General features: G+C 45.9%; 1 protein-coding gene across 2 annotated transcripts in view; it reads left to right on the forward strand.

Moving 5' to 3' along the window:
- Positions 1-215: 215 nt before the first annotated feature.
- Positions 216-22,168, forward strand: part of PLCB1 (phospholipase C beta 1) — a 460,081-nt gene continuing 438,128 nt past the window's right edge. For both annotated transcript variants that reach the window (XM_083730042.1, XM_083730041.1), the window contains exon 1: positions 216-707. In XM_083730042.1, coding sequence (XP_083586168.1) covers positions 609-707 — 99 coding nt within the window. In that variant the 5' untranslated portion in view covers positions 216-608. The remainder of the gene's footprint in view (positions 708-22,168) is intronic.

A 22,168-nucleotide genomic window follows, 5' to 3' on the forward strand; every position in this document is an offset into this window, starting at 1 on the left:
TTTTTACTTTGGTTATCTATATTGTAGTTTTATATGTTGGTTTTATTCTGTGAACCGCCCTGAGACCTCCGGCTATAGGGCGGTATTCAATAAATTCAACAAAAAATAATAAAGCGGTGCGGAGAGGTTGCTCGCCCTTAGCTGAGACAGCGCCGAGGGCCAGCAGATGGCGCTGCCCTCCTGCCTCCTTTTCCCGCAGGCTCCCTGAGCGCGGAGAAAAGTTGGGGGACGAGTCAGCCGGGAAAGGAAGGAGAGGGCGGCAGCACTATTTGCATGAGCAGCGGGAAGAGCCAGTGTGTGTGTGTGTGGGGGGGAGTGTGTGTGTGTATGCGCGCGCTCCTCTCTCCGTCTCTCGCTCACTATATAGGATGTGCCGCGGAATGGGTGGCTCGTTGCTGTAGTCGCGCGTGCGGCTCGCCCTGCCTTTGGCGAGCAGCGTTTTGCAGCGCCGCTGCTGCTGCTCACCTCCTCCTCACCACCGGCGAGGCAAGCGATCCCGGCAGGCTCTGGCTTTTCCCGGCTGCCATCTCCTCCGCCTGCCTGCCTGCCTGCCTGCCCTCTCTCTCTCCCATTTTCCTCCGCTGGGAAGCCTCGATGTGCTGCTGCCAATGGCCGGGGCACAGCCAGGGGTGCACGCTCTCCAACTGCAGCCGGTCCGCGTCTCGGCCAGCCTCAAGAAAGGCACCGTCTTCGTCAAGTGGGACGATGTAAGTTCGCGGAGCGCGCCGCCTCGGCCGCCCTTTGCCCGACCTTCCTTGCTCCCTCTCCCCGCTCATCTTGATGCATGGAGGGTGCCGGGATGGAAGGGGGAAACGCCACGCGTAATTACGCAACGGCCAGAGCGCATCGGCCGGGGGGCTCGCCACATGTGCGGGATGGTACCTCGCCGAGGGCGCGTGGTGCTCATCGGGCTCGGTGGCTGGGTCACACACAAACACGTGTCTGAGATGGGCTCTGCTGAGACGCAGAATCGGGGATCGGGTCAAATTTCAGCTGGGGTAGCTCGGTCGGTAGAGCAGGAGACGCTTGCTCTCAGCGTCGTGGGTTCGAGCCCCATGTTGTGCATGCTCCTTGCACGCCCGCGGGTTGGAATAGAGGACCCACGCCGTCGCTTCCAACTCTACAAATCTATGTTTCTACGATTCAGTGCTTTGCATGCCGACGATTCCAGGTGTGAGCCAGTCCAGCCAAAGGTGCATACGGCTGGGAAAGACTTACTCTTGAGAGATAGGCAAGGGAAGTGGGCATGAATGGAATTTGTACCAGTGGGCTTGACTGGGGACCTGGCAGTTCTCCCTATGTATTGTCCATTGCTGGTGCTTCTGGGAAAAAGCAGAAATCTCTATAAAGTGGAGTGGTGGAGGCAGAGTTGGGATTACGTTGTGCCATTTCTTTTTCCAAAAGGATGGATGGCTGGCATGGAGATGAAGAAGCAAAAATGCTGCCGCATGGGTTGCAAAGTATCCTGACAAATGCAGGGTCCTGCGAGTGGGTGGGATGGGCGAGCGAAGGTGCTGCCAGCCTTAAAGTTGGGAGAGAAGCAGGAAGGTGGAGCCGGTCTGATTTTTATGTGATGAAACATTGGAAGAGCATTGGTTCCCAACGAGTTACCCTTGGCAACAAGCAACTCAAATGCATTGATGTGGATTTAGACAAGCAGTTTGGTGCTTGTGTTGAGAAGAAACGGGCACAGCTTTTGTGGGTATGTGCACAGTCTAGTGTGCATACACACAGAGAGAGAGTTTTTGAAGGGAAAATAATAATAGGATTGTAGTGTCTGGTCCATCCCCCTGACATGTTTCTAAGTGGAACTTGGAACTGGATTTTTTTAAAAGAAAGTTTGCTACTTGATCTTTTCCTTAAAATTTGATTTTTGCACTCTTTAGTGCCTTGTTTAGATGCAGAAACCTCTCCGTAAACTAGTCTTCACTCACTTTCTCAGGTCCTCATAGTTTTTGCTGTCATATAACTACTTATTATGGGTGCATACAGTGACATTGGTAAATTGAGTGTTACGGATTTCCATAGGCAAAAGTAGGAAGACCTCCGTTGCCCAGAAAGCTTGCACTCTAAAACAGATAACTGAGGACATGGGAGGCATAGAGAGAAGGTGGTAATAGGTTTGACACTACAGTTCTGCGTATTTAGAATCTAGTTTATTTTTGCTTCTTAATTATTGTTGCATTCCTCAATTTGCCTTTTAAGGTAAAGGTTATAAAGTGAAGTTGTTTTGTTATGGAGTATGGTGTTTTTGCACCTTACCTTGTAGCTTTGCTAGTGTTGAGGGTAGAAATTGGCGCATGTGGTGAGAGCATCACTGGCTCAAGTAACAAGCAGTTATTTACAAAGTGACACCTCTTCCCCCTTCTGGCATGACCCTTGTTTTGATAGGCAAAGGTACAAGCAAGTGTACACTGTGGTCTTGTTCTCACAGGTATTCCACCTGCACCTAGACTGTATCACGGCAGGTGGGGGCTCACATCACTGAGTGCTTGGCCATAAAAAAATAAAAACATGAAACCTGGAAAACTAATTTGCTAACATAATTGCTAACAAGACTTCTCTGTGCATTGCTTTATAGAGAAGCTGGCTTGGTTTATTCCTCGCTGTGCTCTCTCTTGAACTTGGATTTCCCCTGTGCTACAGCTTCAGAATTTGGATTTGTAAGTGGAGCTCCTAAAGCAGAAAAAGAAAGAAAAGTTCTTTCCACTTCTACCTGAATTTAAGCTGGGTGCGTTGCTTAAGTTAATAGGCTATGTTATTTTTGTTTCTCATTTCCTATTACAGTGGACACTAGTTGGAGTGGGTTTTGCTGGATGCAGGAATAGCAAAAATATTCTTTCTCATATAGAAGGAAAGATGCTGTGAAGCTGAAGCTTGTTTTTTTAAAATGAAGAGTGGCAGTTCCAATCGTCCTTTATTTCCATATCTCTGGTCTTGATGTCTACATATAGTCTAATGGAGCAGTCAGGCACAGGCAGTGGTTAAACAGCTTAAGATAAAAAGTGTTTCCATTGGGGCTTTAGCACTGATAAGCCCTTTCAACTGGGGAGGATACGGGACTTGTTTGTGACCCTAACGGGTATTTAAGTGTAGCAAACTGAATTGAGGGAGAGCTGGCATTTCAATAAGCCTTAAAAATTAAATGCTTAGATGACCAAACATGCAACTGGCTGAGAACAGCTTATCAGAAACACTGCAAGATCTGGATTCTGAGCAGAATTGCTGGTGACCTGTGAAACAGTGCATTTATAATCCACTTTATGGGTTTAGAAGACACAACTTTTCATGAGGAAGATGTTTAAGAGCAGTTCTCTTCCTCCTAGTGAGGAAGGAATGCATGTCAGTGCCCATCTAGCGTATAATTGGGTTGGGGTACAATTAACTCGGCTGCTATTGAAATGTTGCTTTAAAGGGGATAAGATTGTTGGTTTTAAGTTGCCTAGCAAGGTCTTGATGGATTTAATTACAAGAACAAAAAAAATTCCTTCCAGTAGCACCTTAAAGACCAACTAAGTTAGTTCTTGGTATGAGCTTTCGTGTGCATGCACACTTCTTCAGATACGAAGAAATTACAAGAATTTCTCTTCTGGTCTGCAGCAGCCTCCTGATGTTGTTGGACTTCCAGCTCTCATCATCCCCAGCCAGCATGGTCAAGGATGATGGGAGTTGTCCTAAACATCTGGAAGGCAGCAGAGACAAAATGAGGTGCCAAGCATTTCTGAACACATGTTGGCTTTTCGGTGTATAGAGTCAGAGGAGCAAATGCAGCGCATTGGTTAAAAACTGGCAATATGGTGCAATGAAGGCATGTTTTGGTAGAAGTCAGGATCAAAGACATTTCTGCAGTTCCTTCACTAAGGAAAAACCAGTGCTCATGCATTGGATACCAAAGGGAGGCAAAGAACAGGATTACAAGGCAGGCACCTCTCATTAAATCAAACAATTGTAGAGTTGGAAGGAACCCCACAGGTCATCTAGTCAAATAGTGAAGGTGCCCTTGGTTATACCAACTGATTTGGAGAATGGCTGCAGTTCAGTGTTAGAGCATCTGCCTTGTCCATTCCCTGACACCGCAAGGGGGGAATATCTGAAAACTTGGGAAGCTGTTGCCAGTCAGCGTAGCGATATTGGGCTAGACAGACCAGTGGTCACTGACCTCCTTTTCTATATGTGCAACGATGTCCTAAGTAATCTGTGTCACTAATAGCAGCTGCGACAAACTGCGGGAGCACTTGCGGGTAAAGTTAGATCAGCGTCTTCTGTGGCCATGTTTTCAAAATGCTTGCAGGCAGCTGTTCCATCAGTGCTGGCTTCAGATATGTCAGGCAGGTCACAGACGACGTGTTCTTTGAAAAGAGGGTTTAAAAGACCATGCCTGAAATCACCTCCTCTCGTTCTGTCTATGCTCTTGGCATCAACATCAAGCGGTGTAAAAGCTGTGTGTTTATGTCAAGTCCTGGAAGTGTTGCTATGCTTCGAACAGCAATGAACAAACTCTGACCTCTCTGAAAGTTAAAGAGCTTTGTATAGAACTGGTCCTGGGAACTAGAACCACAGTTAGCCCTAAGGTCACAAATAAATAATACCAACCAGTGTATGCAGCGTGTCTCTCGTTCTAATCTTAAGGCCAACTAGATGTGACAGTTCTGTGATCAGATCTGATGTCTGTTCCTAAAGAGGCTATGGGGGACAGGTGGGGACAGTTTAATTCCTTTCTCTCTCTCCTCCACTCCCATTCAATATCCTGTAGCTACTATGAACTGTGGAAACAGTGGAAACAAATCTTGTCCTATTTTTGCCCTATGTGGCTGAGGGTGCTTTCACACAGCAGGTTGCTGTGAACTCGGTGATGCTTGGTTTTTTTTTGGTTTCTTTATTGTCTTTCTCATCAAAATGCTGTCCCATTTCCCCCTCCCTCCCTTTAATCTGGATTTACTGTTTCTGAGTTTTTATTTGAACTTTTCCATGGAATCTGGATCAAATGGGAAAATAATACAAGGTGGCATTGGGATGCAGGTGACAACACGCAAAACTTGCACGCACGAGCAGTCACTAAGTCCACAATACAGAGGTACCTCGGGTTAAGTACTTAATTCGTTCCGGAGGTCCGTTCTTAACCTGAAACTGTTCTTAACCTGAAGCACCACTTTAGCTAATGGGGCCTCCCACTGCTGCCGCACTGCTGGAGCATGATTTCTGTTCTCATCCTGAAGCAAAGTTCTTAACCTGAAGCACTATTTCTGGGTTAGCGGAGTCTGTAACCTGAAGCATATGTAACCTGAGGTACCACTGTAAACTCTTTCTTGGAAGTGCTCTAATAGCAACACCTAATAGAGTGGTTTGTATGCAAAGTTTAAATCCCACTATTCTGCAACTTCAACCCAAATAAAATACATTGGAAGATACAATTGCAGATCTCTCTGGTTTTCCTAGTCTGGCCCTTAGAACCAAGAGACAACATATTGGTGTTGTGTTTGCAGCGTTTGAAATTAGCCAGGTGCCAGGTGCATTTTGCACCTGGCTGTTGGCCAATTGCGACCAATAATAATAATTTAATAATTATTGGGCGGCCCAAGTAAAGATGTCCGAGTGCCATCCTGGCACCTGACATCTCCACCACCTGGGGGTGCATGCCTGGAATTCATTGGATCTTGACTGTTTTCACACACTAGCAACACATCCTGTAGAATTCTACCTTGTTATATTTTATCTGCATAATCAGAATGAATTTCAGGAGCCAAAATGCTTTCTTTGTACACCCTGAGCAGGAGCAGTCACCATTAAGAAAAATAGACCAGTATATATGTGGACAGTCCCTGGATCCAGTAATTCCCTTCCCCCTTTAACTACTACTTTAACTACTTTAACTACTACTCAGCTGCCGCTTAAGTCCTCCCCCCCTTTAGTTCTTAACCTAGCTCAAGGTTGTCATCTGAACTAGACAGATGTTTAACCGAGCATCTATTACATTCAGTCCATCATTTGAAAAATAAGACTAGAGCTGCCTTAAAGGTAAAGGACCCCTGGATAGTCCAGTCAAAAGCGACTATAGGATTGCAGCGCTCACCACGCTTTCAGGCCGAGGGAGCTGGCGTTTGTCCACAGACAGCTTTCCAGGTCATGTGGCCAGCATGACTAAACCACTTCTGGCACAACGGAACACCATGACGGAAACCAGAGCGCATGGAAACGCTGTTTACCTTCCCGCTGGAGCGGTACCTATTTATCTACTTGCAGTGGTGTGCTTTCGATCTGCTAGGTTGGCAGAAGCTGGGACAGAGCTCACCCTGTCATGGGGATTCGAACTGCCGACCTTCTGATCGGCAAGCCCAAGTGGCTCAGTGGTTTAGAAAACGGCAACTAGACATTCCCTTTTGGCAACTGCAACCTTGGTTTAAGGAGCCATTCGGCGCCTAGCTTATGTATCTGAGTCTATAACACTCAAGAGTGCATATCCTGTGATGTGGAAAATCTTTTGGGAGCTATATCAAACTGTGCCCACTGGATCTGTTGTAATCCAGATGTGAGACATGTCTGGATTCTAATGTCTGTTCAGTCCAATGTTGTATTAAAGTCCAGTGCAGATAAAACACTGTATAGGATCCTTCATGCCAATCTCTGCCACCCCCCAGTGTATGCTTGCCCCTCTTTCCCCACCCCTCTACATCTGGCTGTTGATCCAGCCTTCAGATTTCAAGTTGATGAACAGCAGAAGCAGGTACACCAAAGCAGGATGGAAAGTATCCTTGCCATGCCATTGCAGCTTAAGTGCTCCCAAAGCAAAATAGGAATGTGTGAGGGATAATCCCATCTGATTAATGGGCAGGTTCTGGGAAAGTTGTGAGCTCAGCTGGCAAAAAATGTAACCTTTAACTACTCCCGAGCCGCCCAGGTAAGATGCAAAACTGAAACCAGACAACATTTTGGGATGTAATCCCTTTATAGCACCTTTGGAGAACCTTTGCTATTGGGAAAGGCTAAATGCCCTTTACATGAGGCTGTCTTTGGAAGCTTTAGTTCAGGGATAGGCAACCTAAGTCCTGGGGGCCGGATGCGGCCCAATCGCCTTCTCAATCCGGCCTGTGAATGGTCCGGGAATCAGCATGTTTTTACATGAGTAGAATGTGTGCTTTTATTTAAAATGCATCTCTGGGTTATTTGTGGGGCATAGGAATTCATTCATATTTTTTTCCAAAATATAGTCCGGCCCACCACATGGTCTGAGGGATGGTGGACCGGCCCATGGCTGAAAAAGGTTGCCGACCCCTGCTTTTGTTAGTGCAGGACGCAGCAATATTTTTTTTTTTAAAAAAAAGGGGGAAAAAGCTACTTTAAAGTTTATTCTTAATAGTGCAAGCACAAATCCCAGCTGAATGAATATAAACTGACTAATTGCTGTGCTTGATACAGATAGGTAGCCATGTTGGTCTGCCATAGTCAAAACAAAAAAAATTCCTTCCAGTAGCACCTTAAAGACCAACTAAGTCAGTTCTTGGTATGAGCTTTCGTGTGCATGCACACTTCTTCAGATACACTGAAACAGAAGTTTCCAGACCCTTCTATATAGTGAGAAGGTGGGGAGGGGTATTACTCAGAAGGGTGGTGGGAATGGGTGATTGGCAGATAGCTGTGATGAGCCTGTTGACGACTCTTAACGACTGCAATAGGTCTGACTTAGTTGGTCTTTAAGGTGCTACTGGAAGGATTTTTTGTTTTGTTTTGCTGTGCTTGAATAAGCCACTGCTAATGCGCTCAAAGCCCTCATCACCCTACCAAGTGATAAGCCGTGTTTGCAGCACAATTTTATGCATTGTTTAGTAACACTGTTTACTTAGAAACAATTCCCACAAAGTTCACGGGAGTAAGTGGGATAGTATTGTAGCCTTGCTGATGTCTCCTTGGGGCCTGATCCCATCCAAAGGGCAAAAAGGATTTTGCACTTGGCTGATCTTGGTAGATCCTGAGAGTGAGGGGGAGGGAGTGGGTCCTATGATCAATGTCAAATGTGCCTGTTATAGAAACCTCTGCACCTAGTTGCAGTGGCGTAGCGTGGGGGGTGCAGGGGGGCCCGGCCGCACCGGGCACAACATCTGGGGGGGTAGGGTTAGGGGGCGCAAATCCACGGGTTAGGGGGTGCAAATCCACAGGTTTGGGGGCGCAAATTACTTGCCTTGCCCCGGGTGCTGACAACCCACGCTACGCCACTGCCTAGTTGGCTGTAGGAAAGCCATAGCTCAGTTGTAGCATGCATGTTTTTTTTTTTATCTTATCTTGTTTCTACCCTGCATTTACAGTGCAGCCCCCTTGTATGCCAAAGGTCCAAGGCTCAGTTCAAAAGGCTTTGCAAACAGCAGGTCTGGACATATCCTCTACCTGAGATTTTAGAGAGCTGACGCTGGTCACTGCTCACTGGCTTTCCATACCTTGGTACCCCCCTTAGCTTTTTCTTCTCCTAAAGACAATAATAATAATGATAATTTATAATAATAATTTATTATTTATACCCCGCACATCTGGCTGAGTTTCCCCAGCCACTCTGGGCGGCTCCCAATCGAGTGTTAAAACCAAGACAGCATTAAATATTAAAAACTTCCCTAAACAGGGCTGCCTTCAGATGTCTTTTAAAAATAGGATAGCTGCTTATTTCCTTGACATCTGATGGTAGGGTATTCCACAAGGTGGGCGCCACTACCGAGAAGGCCCTCTGTCTGGTTCCCTGTAACCTCACTTCTCACAATGAGGGAATCGCCAGAAGGCCCTCGGCGCTGGATCTCAGTGTCCGGGCTGAACAATGGGGGTGGAGACGCTCCTTCAGGTATACAGGACTGAGGCTGTTTAGGGCTTTAAAGGTCAGCACCAACACTTTGAATTGTGCTCAGAAATGTACTGGGAGCCAATGCTGATCTCTCAGGACAGGTGTTATATGGTCCCGGCGACCACTCCCAGTCATCAGTCTAGCTGCCGCATTCTGGATTAATAGCAGTTTCCAGGTCACCTTCAAAGGTAGCCCCATGTAGAGCTCAATGCAGTAGTCCAAGATATCCTTCAAGGCAGCAGAAGTTTAGGCGCAGATTCTTCTTTCTCCTAGATGGGCTACCTTCCCTGGTTGATGAGCCCCACTTGCCCCTTAATTTTCTTAAAATAGCTCCCCCTTCCTTTAGATGATAACATGTGTTAGTTCACTTCAATACGGTACTGGGGAGCCCAGGTAACCACTGCCTTGCACAATCGACCACAAGACATGGAGCACACACACCATTTGAATGGCAATGTTAATCAACTTGGGGGGGGCGACCCCCTAAAATATTTTATGGGTTGGCGAAGGGACCTCAGCCCTTAGGAGTTGGCTCCTATGCTTACTTTTGCAATGTGGTAAGCTGGCCCTAATGTTTTTGGGGGACCTCCTGCTAATTCTGCAGAGTGAGGCCCTAGACCTCTGTTGCAAAGTTGTGCCCTGATGGGGTTTAGCCTCCCCTTAAAGCAATGACAAACCTAGACAGCATCATAAAAAGTAGAGACATCACCTTGCCAACAAAGGTCCGTATAGTAAAAGCTACGGTTTTCCCAGTACTGATGTATGGAAGTGAGAGCTGGACCATGAAATAGGCTGATCGCTAAAGAATTGATGCTTTTGAATTATGGTGCTGGAGGAGACTCTTGAGAGTCCTATGGATTGCAAGAAGATCAAACCTGTAATGGTTCTGGGGTTGCTCGTGCGTAAGTTGCCGCCACTCCTGGCTAGGTTACCTGGTTGAATCCTTTCTGTCTGGACAGCCCTTCACTTCATGGCTGTCTCAGTTGCTGGCAGAATCCGTCAGTGGGCGTTTCTTGAACTTCTTCCAGCAAAGAAGTTATTTGACGCCAAGTCTCCTCCTACTCTCCCTGCGCGGAAGTCTTCTGCGCAGGGAGGGTGTGGGCAGCGGAGGACCCGTGCTCTCCCCGCTGGTCTCCGGTGAAGAGTCCTGGAGCCTCCTCTCCAATTCCCCCATCTGCCCCACTTATCCACTGGTGTTACGCTGTTTTCCTTCCCCAGCAGATGGGCTGCCTCTCTCCCTACTGGGACCCTCTCCGGCATCCCTCTGGATCCTTCCCTCCGCCTCTGGCTCTGATGGCAGTTCCCTGACAAAACCTATCCATTCTGAAGGAAATCAGCCCTGAGTGCTCACTGGAAGGACAGATCCTGAAGCTGAGGCTCCAATACTTTGGCCACCTCATGAGAAGACTCCCTGGAGAAGACCCTGATGTTGGGAAAGATGGAGGGCACAAGAAGAAGGGGACGACAGAGGATGAGATGGTGGGACAGTGTTCTCGAAGCTACCAGCATGAGTCTGACCAAACTGCAGGAGGCAGTGGAAGACAGGAGTGCCTGGAGTGCTCTGATCCATGGGGTCACGAAGAGTCGGATACGACTAAATGACTAAACAACAACAACAGTATATTAGGATAGTTCTAAGCATGTATGGTTATATACAGTGGTACCTTGGGTTAAGTACTTAATTTGTTCCGGAGGTCCATTCTTAACCTGAAACTGTTCTTAACCTGAAACACCACTTTAGCTGATGGGGCCTCCTGCTGCTGCCACGCCACTGGAGCACGATTTCTGTTCTCATCCTGAAGCAAAGTTCTTAACCCAAGGTACTATTTCTGGGGTAGCAGAGTCTGTAACCTGAAGTGTATGTAACCTGAAGCGTATGTAACCGAAGGTACCACTGTACATGCAATCACACCTTTACAATGCAAGCACTACATGAATATGGAAATGTGAGAATTCCAACCCTTAAGTGACCTTCCAGAATCATCTACAGTGGTACCTTGGTTCTCAAATTTAATCCGTTCCAGAAGTCTGTTCCAAAACCAAAGCGTTCCAAAACCAAGATGGGCTTTCCCATAGAAAGTAATGCAAAATGGATTAATCTGTTCCAGACTTTTAAAAAGAACCGCTAAAACAGCAATTTTACGTACTATCTAACAAGACCATTGATCCATAAAATGAAAGCAATAAACAATGTCACTGCAGTCAATAAACAATAAACTGCACTCACACAATCAATCAATCAGTAGCTGAACTGGGTTCCACACAGTCACAAAAACCAAACAAAAAGGCAGTGGAAGACAGGAGTGCCTGGCATGCTCTGGTCCACGGGGTCATGAAGAGTCAGACACGACTAAACGACTAAACAACAGCAACAACTTAAAGATGCCCCTGTGCTTTTCCTCCACAGCCAGGGTTGCTTTCACTCTCTTCCCATCTCCATCTGGAGCTGTGTCCCACCAGGGAAAAGAGCTGAGGTGGCAGTGCATAGGAGCTGGTTGTATGTAGCTAGCTGCTTGCTCCATCTGTTAACAAGAGGGCACAGTCTCCCACATATTATTACAGCACTGTTCTGGTGGAGAGAAGGCGACACGAAAAGCCATTATGCGACATGAGAAATGTTCCTTGCCGATTTCCTGAAAATGGCATGAAAAGGCGATGTTGCTCAGAGTGCAGCTTGCCTGTTCGGAATTAAATACCGCCATGAATAGCAGTGCTGTGCAGAAAGAACATGTGTTACATTTTCAGTTTCATGGGATCTGAATAATAATAATAATAATAATAATAATAATAATAATAATAATAATTTATTTATACCCCGCCCATATCTCGACTATGCCTTGCTTTTCTTATGAACCTATACAGCTGCTATATGCTGAGCTGGACCACTGATTCATCTCTAACCCAATGTATTGTCCACTCTAGTTAGCAGCAGAAGCAGCAGCTTGCTAAAGTTTTGGGCAAAGGTCCTTCTCAGCACCTGCTCCCTAAAATTCTTCATTTGAGAATAACAACAATAATAATGATTTTTTATTTATATCCCGCCCTCCCCAACCAGAACCGGGCTCAGGGTGGCTAACATCAAAATATATAATACATTAAGACATAAAAATCAGCAATCGACTGAAATACAGCTTAAAATTGGATTAAAATCAAATTAAGATCGGATGGCTACCCACAAATTATAACTACAGTGGTACCTCGGGTTACAGGCGCTTCAGGTTACGGATGCTTCAGGTTACAGACTCCGCTAACCCAGAAATAGTACCTCGCATAAAGAACTTTGCTTCAGGTGGTGGCGCAGCAGCAGGAGGAGGCTCCATTAGCTAAAGTGGTACCTCAGGTTAAGAACGGACCTCCAGAACAAATTAAGTTCTTAACCTGAGGTACCACTGTATAACTATATGGGTTGGGAACCTTAAGTCCTCAACAGACTCAGCTATTTGTATGAGCCAGTGAGAAGAGTTAGAGAGGCCACTTATATGCAAGGTCTGGAGAGGGTTCAGACAGTGCCCTGACCAAAGGCCTGGCGGAACAGCTCCGTCTTGCAGGCCCAAGAAGCCAAGGGTCTGAACCTGAGACCTTCTGCGTGTGCCTGACTGCTGAGCCATGGTCCCTCCAGATTAATTGGAGCATTGATCCATCCAGCCCAATTCTACTCTCACTGTCAGATTGCCAGATTATTACCACTAGGATAGTAAGAGGTGAAACTGAACCATATAATTGGTTTATCAATTTAATTTGCTAAAACAATCACTGAACTTATAAAACTAGGTTTGATATGTCCAATATAAATAAGAAATCAGCAAATACAGTGACATTACCAATCCCAGCAGAAGAAATTCAACTGTTGATTCAGATATAAATATGGATATGAAAGAATTAATTTTGGGATTGAAAAGAGACATCTTAGAAATGAAGAAAGAGATGAATGAAAATGCTAGGACTACGCAGTGGCGTAGTGTGGGGGGTGCAGGGGGGCCGGCCGCACCGGGCGCAACATCTGGGGGTTAGGGTTAGGGGGCGCAAATCCACGGGTTAGGGGGCACAAATTACTTGCCTTGCCCCGGGTGCTGACAACCCACGCTACGCCACTGGGACTATGGACCAAAAACTGGATAGAATGGGAATGAAAATTGACCAAAATGCAAAGATGGTGACAGAGTTAACAGGAAAAATGAATGAGCTAGTTGTAAAAAATATGGAGATGTCAAAAACTGAACCTGGGACCTTTTGCCTGTAAGCTGCCCTGAGGTCAGAGGTAGGGAACTGGCCGATGGAACCATGGGCTTGCATGGATCCCTTCTTGGCAGGGCCCAGTTACACTACCATTCATGGACTGTCCCTGGATAAAGTGACTTTTCTTCCTTAAGTTCTCAAAGTTCTTAGCTTAGCTTAAGGTTGTCATCTCAACTGGCCCCATGTTTAACTGATAATCAATCACAATCAGTCGATTGTTTGAAAAATAAGACTTGAGAACCATCTTGCCTCCAAATGACAACTAGACATCCCATTTCCTTAAACTGTAAACTTGGTTTAAGGAGCCATTTGGCGCCTAGGTATGTCTTGAGTTTCTAACACTGATGTCTAGTAAGGTTTCCATGGAGGTAAAATCGAGAAGTAAATGCTACCATTGGTGCTGTGAAATTAGCATGTAGTGCAAATCTTGTAGGACAAAGTGTATTTCATCCCAGATACATCTTTTTCTTAAGTGCCCTTCTGAAGGAGTATGCTGGGCAGAATGTAAAAAACAAAACAAAACCTTGGATAGAAAGAAGTTACTGTTGGGCTGTTCCATGCATTGTTCTTTGGTTGGAGGCCCAGGCCCGGCAAAGAAGTCAAAGTTAATTGGGAAGTTGAACAGTAACAGAAGGTCAGCCAGTACTTCAGAAGAGGATTTTGCAGAAGTTTGAGGCAGAGGCAAGAGGGGAATGTTTTAAACTTTAACATCGAGGATTCCTGGTTTGGGCCAGTTGAACACATTCTGATCCCTCACCCCAACCGTATAAAATGGGCCCATCCTGCTCTTTTGTTGTAATTTAAAGTTCTGACGTAGCCCTTGCTTCTTTAAAATTTTGATTGACACAAACTCGAATGCTGCATGAACTGATCAAGCACGGTGTTCTGTGCAAGCGACTGTGACTTTGTGCTGGTCAGAAAACTAGCAGACGTGCCAATAGTATTGATGCCAGTGCCCGCCTCAGAATCTGTGCTCAGAGCCAGAGCTTAAAGCTTGAAAAAGTGAAGTCAGAATGGATAAAAGTGCCTCTTGCCAGGTGTGGAGTGCATTTCAGTTGCTACTGAGCCACTACAGTAGGGAGTCACCTCGTTACATCAGGGTTAAGGGAAAGATGAAACATTTTCATCTCCTTTTAAAAGATGCTAGTGTGGCAGAAAAGGGTTTCTATACTCCTCAAATGCCTGACAGCCTTAAATAAACCTGCCTCTACTCAAAACACCTACAATAAGCTCGGCAATGCAGTGCATTTAAAGGGAAGAAAGGGAAGCTTGTTTTCAGTTGCAATGTAAACTATATTAGATCTATGATAGTTTTGCATCATCTCTTTTACCAGCAGAGCTCCTATTATTAGCATCCTATGGCACTGTGGGTTAAACCACAGAGCCTAGGACTTGCCGATCAGAAGGTCGGCGGTTCGAATCCCCGCGACGGAGTGAGCTCCCGTTGCTTGGTCTCTGGCTCCTGCCAACCTAGCAGTCGAAAGCACGTCAAAGTGCAAGTAGATAAATAGGTACTGCTCCGGCGGGAAGGTAAACGGCGTTTCCGTGCGCTGCTCTGGTTCGCCAGAAGCGGCTTAGTCATGCTGGCCACATGACCCGGAAGCTGTATGCCGGCTCCCTCGGCCAGTAAAGCGAGATGAGCGCCGCAACCCCAGAGTCGGCCACGACTGGACCTAATGGTCAGGGGTCTCTTTACCTTATATGACAGGCATAGGCAAACTCGGCCTTCCAGATGTTTTGGGACTACAACTCCCATCATTCCTGACCACTGGTCCTGTTAGCTAGGGATGATGGGAGTTGTAGTCCCAAAACATCTGGAGGGCTGAGTTTGCCTATGCCTGCTATATGAGAACAGCAAACTCGTTCTCCAAGTCTGACTCCTGATTCAGCCTAAACATGTGTATGGATGGTTCCATAGGCAGACTCTGAGAAACCCCAAGGTTTACAGAAATACAAAAAAAAAAAAAATGTTAGGAGAGAAACTCTAATGAGGGACTGTCCCCTCACCCCCAGTCTGTTCACCACTTCAGACTGAGCACGCTCAAAAACCGCAGAATGCTGAGTGTTTTTGTTATTTTAACCAGTGGATTGGAAATGGAGTGGGAGATCCTAGAAGAGAGGGTTTGACTGGTTAGAACTCTGAACAGGAGCAGCCTGTGCTGCAACATTTTGCTGCAGGCTCCTTTGGTTTTGTTTGTTTAATACACACCTTGTGAGCATTTGTTTTAGTCATCTTTTCAAAGGGCAGCTGTCTGCCTGCAGCAGCAGCAGCAGCAGCAGCAGCAGCAGCAGCAGATCATTGCAAAATCCTGGTGGTCAATAGGACAAGCTGCCTTGAGAGTTCTTTTCTTGATGAGGAAGAGTAAAGTAGATTTGGACAGGGCAAATGAAAAGAAATAAAAATAAATTGGTGTACGTAGACTCACGCAGTTCACTAGCCATCTTGCAGATTGATGCAGGGCGAGAGAGTGACCACAGAGCCACTCCTGGAAACCAGGTCAGAGATGCCACAAGGAACGCAGAAGGTTAGGGCGAATGACTCCTGGTGACATAAGCAAGCAAGTCGAACCACTGGTAGTAAGCAAATGCAGCAGATTAAATGTAGGTCAATAGATAATTTGATCTGAGGAAAATTCCTTCCCTATACAGCTTTTAAAAAGCTGTGGTTTTACATAATGATTTGGACAGACCAAAGCTTTACTCACCTGGAGTTGAGTGGGTATTGAATGTCCTCAGTGTTCCAGGCTTGGAAATGGAAAATATCAGGGGGGTGTTGTTAATGAAATATCCCCCCCCACTCCCCAAGCACATTTAGTTGTGGCACTTACAAGTCCCGACAGCTGATTTCAATGTTTTCAACATGGAAGCTGTACCCATACTTCGCACAGTGCAAACTAACTATACGTTTGTTCCCTCATCCTCTTCAGCTTGAGCATTTCCTACATTTGCTCTGGTTGGACAGAATGGAAACTGAGTGCCTTGATACCCCTTTCACAATTTCTATTATAGTTTCCATATTCATGTTTTTTTAAAAAAATAACAATAAGCATATGAATAGGATTGCTAATAATGTTCATAGTAGTACATAGTGTATCATACATATATATTCACACACTTCTGTATGTATGTATGTACACAGTTTCTTACAATTCAGTCTACTCTTCACGTACAAAAGGTTTGTTAACTGAGGTTGAGAATTTCTAACAATTTAATATTTTTCCAGCATCAAAATACTTCTAGAAGACGCATTCATTTTATATCTCCACCAAGGATTCAAAGCATATTGCATTATTTCATTCTGTATCTTTGGGCTCCTTTGGGATATAAATTCAATAAACAACCGCTTTATATATTAAAAAGAGTTTCTCACTTTGCTTTCCTTCTCTCTCTTCCCTAATCATGTCAATGCAATGTTGAGGATGCCCTCTGTTAGCTTTCTAACCCTTACATCTCAAGAGTGGTGTGTTAAGTGAGAGTTTAACAGATGAGGCCACTGATTCTTAACCTTAAAAAAGACTTGGTTTTGAGCTGAGCTGGTGTCAGTTGTCAATATGGACATGGGCTGTTTTCCCAGTACGAGCCTCTCTCATTAACAGTCATCTGGTAGAAGCTAGCATGTGGTTCTGGGCGGTGCCCTTGAACTTGAGTTCCAATGGGAGATTTTCCAGTAGGGAAGTAGATTCTTTACAAAAAGTACTGTGCACTTGTGGCACTGTTCCTCATTAGATCAGGGCAGCCATAACAAGGGCAGAGGGCCCAGCAAATTTGTGGCTTAAAGTGGGGGCTACTCTGTGCTGGTGGATCTGCTTAGGTGGACCCAGGTCTTATCCTGTACCCACTTCTATTTCTCCTGTATTCCTGAAAATGGCAGCACAGGCCCAACATGTGACAAAAGTCCTCACAACAATGGGCAGGTGTTGGGGCTGGTTTTCAACATTGTGATATATCAGCAGCTAAATACCGCAATATTCTGATCTATAACAATGTCTGGAATGTATCTCAGTTGCTTCTCCCTCCGCACCTTAGGGGAAGCAGCAGCAGCCAAGATACATCGTCCAGCCCTTCCGTTGTTGTTGTTTAGTCATTTAGTCGTGTCCAACTCTTCATGACCCCATGGACCAGAGCACGCCAGGCACTCCTGTCTTCCACTGCCTCCCACAGTTTGGTCAAACTCATGCTGGTAGCTTGACAACACTGTCCAACCATCTCGTCCTCTGTCGTCCCCTTCTCCTTGTGCCCTCCATCTTTCCCAACATCAGGGTCTTTTCCAGGGAGTCTTCTCTTCTCATGAGGTGGCCAAAGTATTGGAGCCTCAGCTTCACGATCTGTCCTTCCAGTGAGCACTCAGGGCTGATTTCCTGAAGAATGGATAGGTTTGATCTTCTTGCAGTCCATGGACTCTCAAGAGTCTCCTCCAGCACCATAATTCAAAAGCATCAATTCTTCGGCGATCAGCCTTCTTTATGGTCCAGCTCTCACTTCCATACATCACTGCTGGGAAAGCCCCAATAGATTTCCAGCGCAGTTGGGCTGGGCAGCAGTGGAGCATATCCCCGTGCTGCCCATGGAAGGGATGCTGAGGGGCCCTCTTGCATGCCACAGTCCAGGGTAGGAGAGGGGCAGGGAAGCTCTTGCCCACACTTCTCCTTTCCTCCTCCCCCAGGTCAGGCCTGACCTGGGAGCAGAACTGTGCTAGGCTAGATGCAGCGCGGAGCCAGGATCCGATGAAGGAGCCTGCTACGGGAGCGCCTGTTTGCACCTCCTTTCAAAATTGTGCCCAGGGCCATGGCACCCCCGGCACCCCCCATGCTACGCCTCTGAGGCTGGGCAATGTAACTCCGTAGAGGCTTCTCAGACTTTGTGTGCTGGTCCTGGGGCAGTAACCATGTGGCGTGGTCCGTGTCTGGTCTGAGGCTGAAGCAGGGTCCAAGGCAGGGAGTCAGGCGTGGTCAGGAACTCTGGCAGAAAGCAGGACAGGGTGCCGGCAGTAACACTGTTGCTCCCGCAACCTGGGACTGGGCGGGCTGGCCTTTATCTCCTCTGAGGCATAGGGCGGCCCCAATCATCTGGTGACTCGCCTCTCCTGGCCTGGAGGCGAGCACTCCTCCTGCGAGAACTTAGTTCCCTCCACCTCTCTGCCCTGCGCTTCTGCAGCTCAGGAAAGGCTGGAGGGTTACTGGACCTAGATGCAACCTCACCTTCCCCTGACAGACCTCCGGAGCCAGAGTGGATTCAGCTGGTGTCTGCTCCTGAGGATCTGGCTCAGGTGAGGGCCCTTCAGGTTCAAGCCCCTGCCCCGGTTCAGCCAGCCCTGGAGGCAGGGACTCCTGTGCAGGCTGGGATTCCTCAGGTTCAGCCTCTGAATCTGATTCCCGGGCCACCACACTTTGTCTGCCTGCGCCTTTGCCATTTGCAGGCAATGTGAGCTGGGAATACATCACAGATCTGCAGCCACCATGATGTATTTCCAGCTCAAAATGTCTGAAACTGGTATCGCGAACTGAATGCTATACCAGTTTCAGACAATTTACCAATATATTGCCCAGCTCTAGCGGGTGTGTTTGTGTCCAGAGCCTTACGTAATTGGTTAGCCTGCTACTCTTGAGAAAAACCCAAAGTTCTTTCGGAAGTGCACTAGGTGACTTTTAAGGATGTTTGAAGTCCCACTGGGAGTTCTCTTAAACAACCATCTTATTACAATTTGGATTTGCTAAGTGGCATTGGCTTCTCAAGTGGAAACTGCCCAATGAGGGATAAAATGCAGCATTAGTAAATGATATGTCCCAAGCTAGTCAGGCATCAGCGCGGGAGATGAGAATTTGTAGGTCAAATGCTTGCCCCAGGTGGTGTTGGATGGGTTTGAGTGTGTTTTGATTATATCTGTCAAAAAGGCATATCACTTAAAATTCAATCTTTCCTTAGGTAAGCAGGTGCTTTCTGCAAATATGTAAATCATCTGTGTGGAGTTAAGCACACCTGTACTTTGGGACTGGGGGCTTTAGGGAATAGAGACATTGACTCTTCTTGCCATCTCTTTTCACTGTACTTTGGGCGCACAGGTTTTGAATTGCTGCTTCCTCAATGCTCTTTAATCTCCAGGCGTATGTATTTCAAGGGTCAGTTGTAATTTTGGTTAGGTGACAGCAGGAATTTGAGAAGCGTTTGCCTTGGTGTGCTTTGTAATGGACTTTTTAATGAAACTGTAGCTGGTGAAATGAGAGCTGAACTCTTATCTAAATGCAGCCATAAGAAGTGTGCTTGAAACCACCACCACCTTGCTAATGAGGAAAGGTTGGCGTCTGGAAAGAAGTCATCTTCTGATGTTGGAGTTAAAATGTTGGACTTGGATCTGGAAGAACAAGGTTCAAATCCCCATTTAGTCATGAAGCTCAGGTCTTCTCAGATCCTGTAGGCACCTGGTTGGCTCTTGTGAGAACAGGAACCTGAACCTAATCCAGCAGTGCTCTTCTTATATGCTTAAAGTCGCTAGTGATATTGAGTCAGTTACTGTCTCTCAGCTTAATCTACCTCACAGGGGTGTTGTGGGGATAAAATAGAGGAGAACCACGTACAGTGGTACTTCAGGTTAAGTACTTAATTAGTTCTGGAGGACCGTACTTAACCTGAAACTTTTCTTAACCTGAAGCACCACTTTAGCCAATGAGGCCTCCTGCTGCCATCGCGCCACCAGAGCCCGATTTCTGTTCTTATCCTGAAGCAAAGTTCTTAACCTGAAGCACTATTTCTGGCTTAGTGGAGTGTGTAACCTGAAGCGTATGTAACCTGAAGCGTATGTCACCCGAGGTACCACTATATGCCACCTCAAGCTTCTTGGAGAAAAGATGGAACAGAAGTGTAATAAATGAGATCTGTGGCCAATACAAAAATTCCAATGTGACTTTGTGCATTTTTTCTAGGAAGTGAGAAGCTGACTACGCTCTCCCACCTGTGATTGCATTGCACCCGCTTTAAATTTATTTACTTGCTGTATTTTTGGCCATGCCCCATCACCAAAAGGGTTCACATGATGGCTCACAGCATTATAAAATAATAATAAAATAATCGGTAATCACAAAATAGAGCAGAAAGCAGCAAAAGTCAAATAGAGATCGTATGCTTGTGGTCTTTAGCATTCCTGGAAATGTTTTTGGAATCGGAGGAAGAACACTGAAGGCTGCAGCGACTTGCCTCTAAATATGTGTGTGTTTTGCAACGCTTTGGTAGATGCATGAAGATAGCACAAATTATAGCGGCTGTAAATTCAGGAACGAAGATCGATGAGGTGGATTTGTGCCAGGAAGTACTTGCCTCTTCGCCACCCCCTTCCAATAAGCTGCTTTCATGTTTAAAATATAACAAACGAAGAGCTGAAAAATTTGACTGTGGTTGAAGTAAGACCAAGATTCCCCCCTAAATGCCTTCAGTAATAAGTCCCGTCAGTTCCTTAGTGCACTTTAATAGAGAGCGCAAAATTTAATACTGTAGCAACAATATCTACTGCGCCAACAACGAATCCAGCAGTGCAGATGTAAGTTAATGGGCATTAAGGATTAGATATTAGTTCCGTTATAGAGGTTACTGGGTCATTGGGATCCTCAAGTACCTGAGGATGAACAGCATAGGTTCAGCCAAAAGGCATTTAGGTTGAAGCTGTTGAGTTGATTTGAAAAGTTGAATACAGTGGTACCTTGCTTCTCAAACACCCTGGAACTCAAACAACTTGGAACCCAAATGCTGCAAACCTGGAAGTAAGTGTTCTGGTTTGCGAACTTTTTTTGGAAGCTAAATGTGCTCCGTTTTGAGTGTTATGCTTCCGATTTGAGTGCCACACTTCCGCTTTGAGAGTTACATTGACGATTTGAGTGTTACACTTCTGTTTTGAGTGCCATACTTCTGTTTTGAGTGTTACACTGAGGTCTGTCTGTTTTTGCTATTTATTTTGCATTTTTGTTTGCGGCTTTTTGTTTTGTTTTTGTGACTGTGTGGAACCCAGTTCAGCTACTGATTGATGGACTACAGTTTATTGTTTATTGACTGCAGTGACATTGTTTATTGCTTTCATTTTACGGATCAATGGTCTTGTTAGATAGTACGTAAAATTCATGTTAAATTGCTGTTTTAGCGGTTGTTTTTAAAAGTCTGGAACAGATCAATCCATTTTGCATTACTTTCTATGGGAAAGCCCATCTTGGTTTTGGAACGCTTTGGTTTTGGAACAGACTTCTGGAACGGATTAAATTTGAGAACCAAGGTACCACTGTAGATGATTCTGGAAGGTAACTTCCTGTAGCTTAAGGGTTGGAATTCTCACATTTCAATTTCCGTGTAGCGCTTGCATTATAAAAGTGTGATTGCATGTACAGTGGTACCTCAGGTTACATACGCTTCAGGTTACATATGCTTCAGGTTACAGACTCCGCTAACCCAGAAATAGTACCTTGGGTTAAGAACTTTGCTTCAGGATGGGAGAAGAAATTGCGCTCCGGCGGCGCGGCAGCAGCAGGACGCCCCATTAGCTAAAGTGGTGCTTCAGGTTAAGAACAGTTTCAGGTTAAGAACGGACCTCCGGAATAAATTAAGTACTTAACCTGACATGCTTAGAACTATTCTAATATACTAGTATACTAGAATTTATAGGGTAAAGTGTCTGCCAGTTTCCAACAAGTAGTGCTGTGGCCAAGATTCCCCGGAGGAAGCGTCTGGGTGGTACTGCTTTAGACGGTAAGTGGGAGTGAGTCTGACATGATGGAATGCTTCTCCATGCAAAAGAAACTTCCTTTGGCCAAACTAGCACATCAGGGGAGAATGCCAGGGCCTTTCTTCCTCATGTGCTAGATCTTAAAGGAGAGGAGAGTTTTTCCCCCACAAGGGGCATTTCTTACACGCTGTGAAGTGGTGCAGTTCACCTGGAACTATGCCACTTTTAGTGAGAACCGGGCATTTTTTCCTCATATATTAAGCAGACCAGGGTGTTCACGAATGAAAATTCATGCCTTGTAAACTCTCACACAATACCTTTTCAACTGCAGTTGGCCAAACACATTTTTAAAGTAAAAACTTCCTGCTAATAGTCGACCTCCTGGGACGCCGAAGCACCACATTATAGTAACATAT

Source organism: Podarcis gaigeae (genome assembly GCF_964106915.1).
Source record: "Podarcis gaigeae genome assembly, chromosome: 3".
Taxonomy (NCBI): domain Eukaryota; kingdom Metazoa; phylum Chordata; class Lepidosauria; order Squamata; family Lacertidae; genus Podarcis; species Podarcis gaigeae.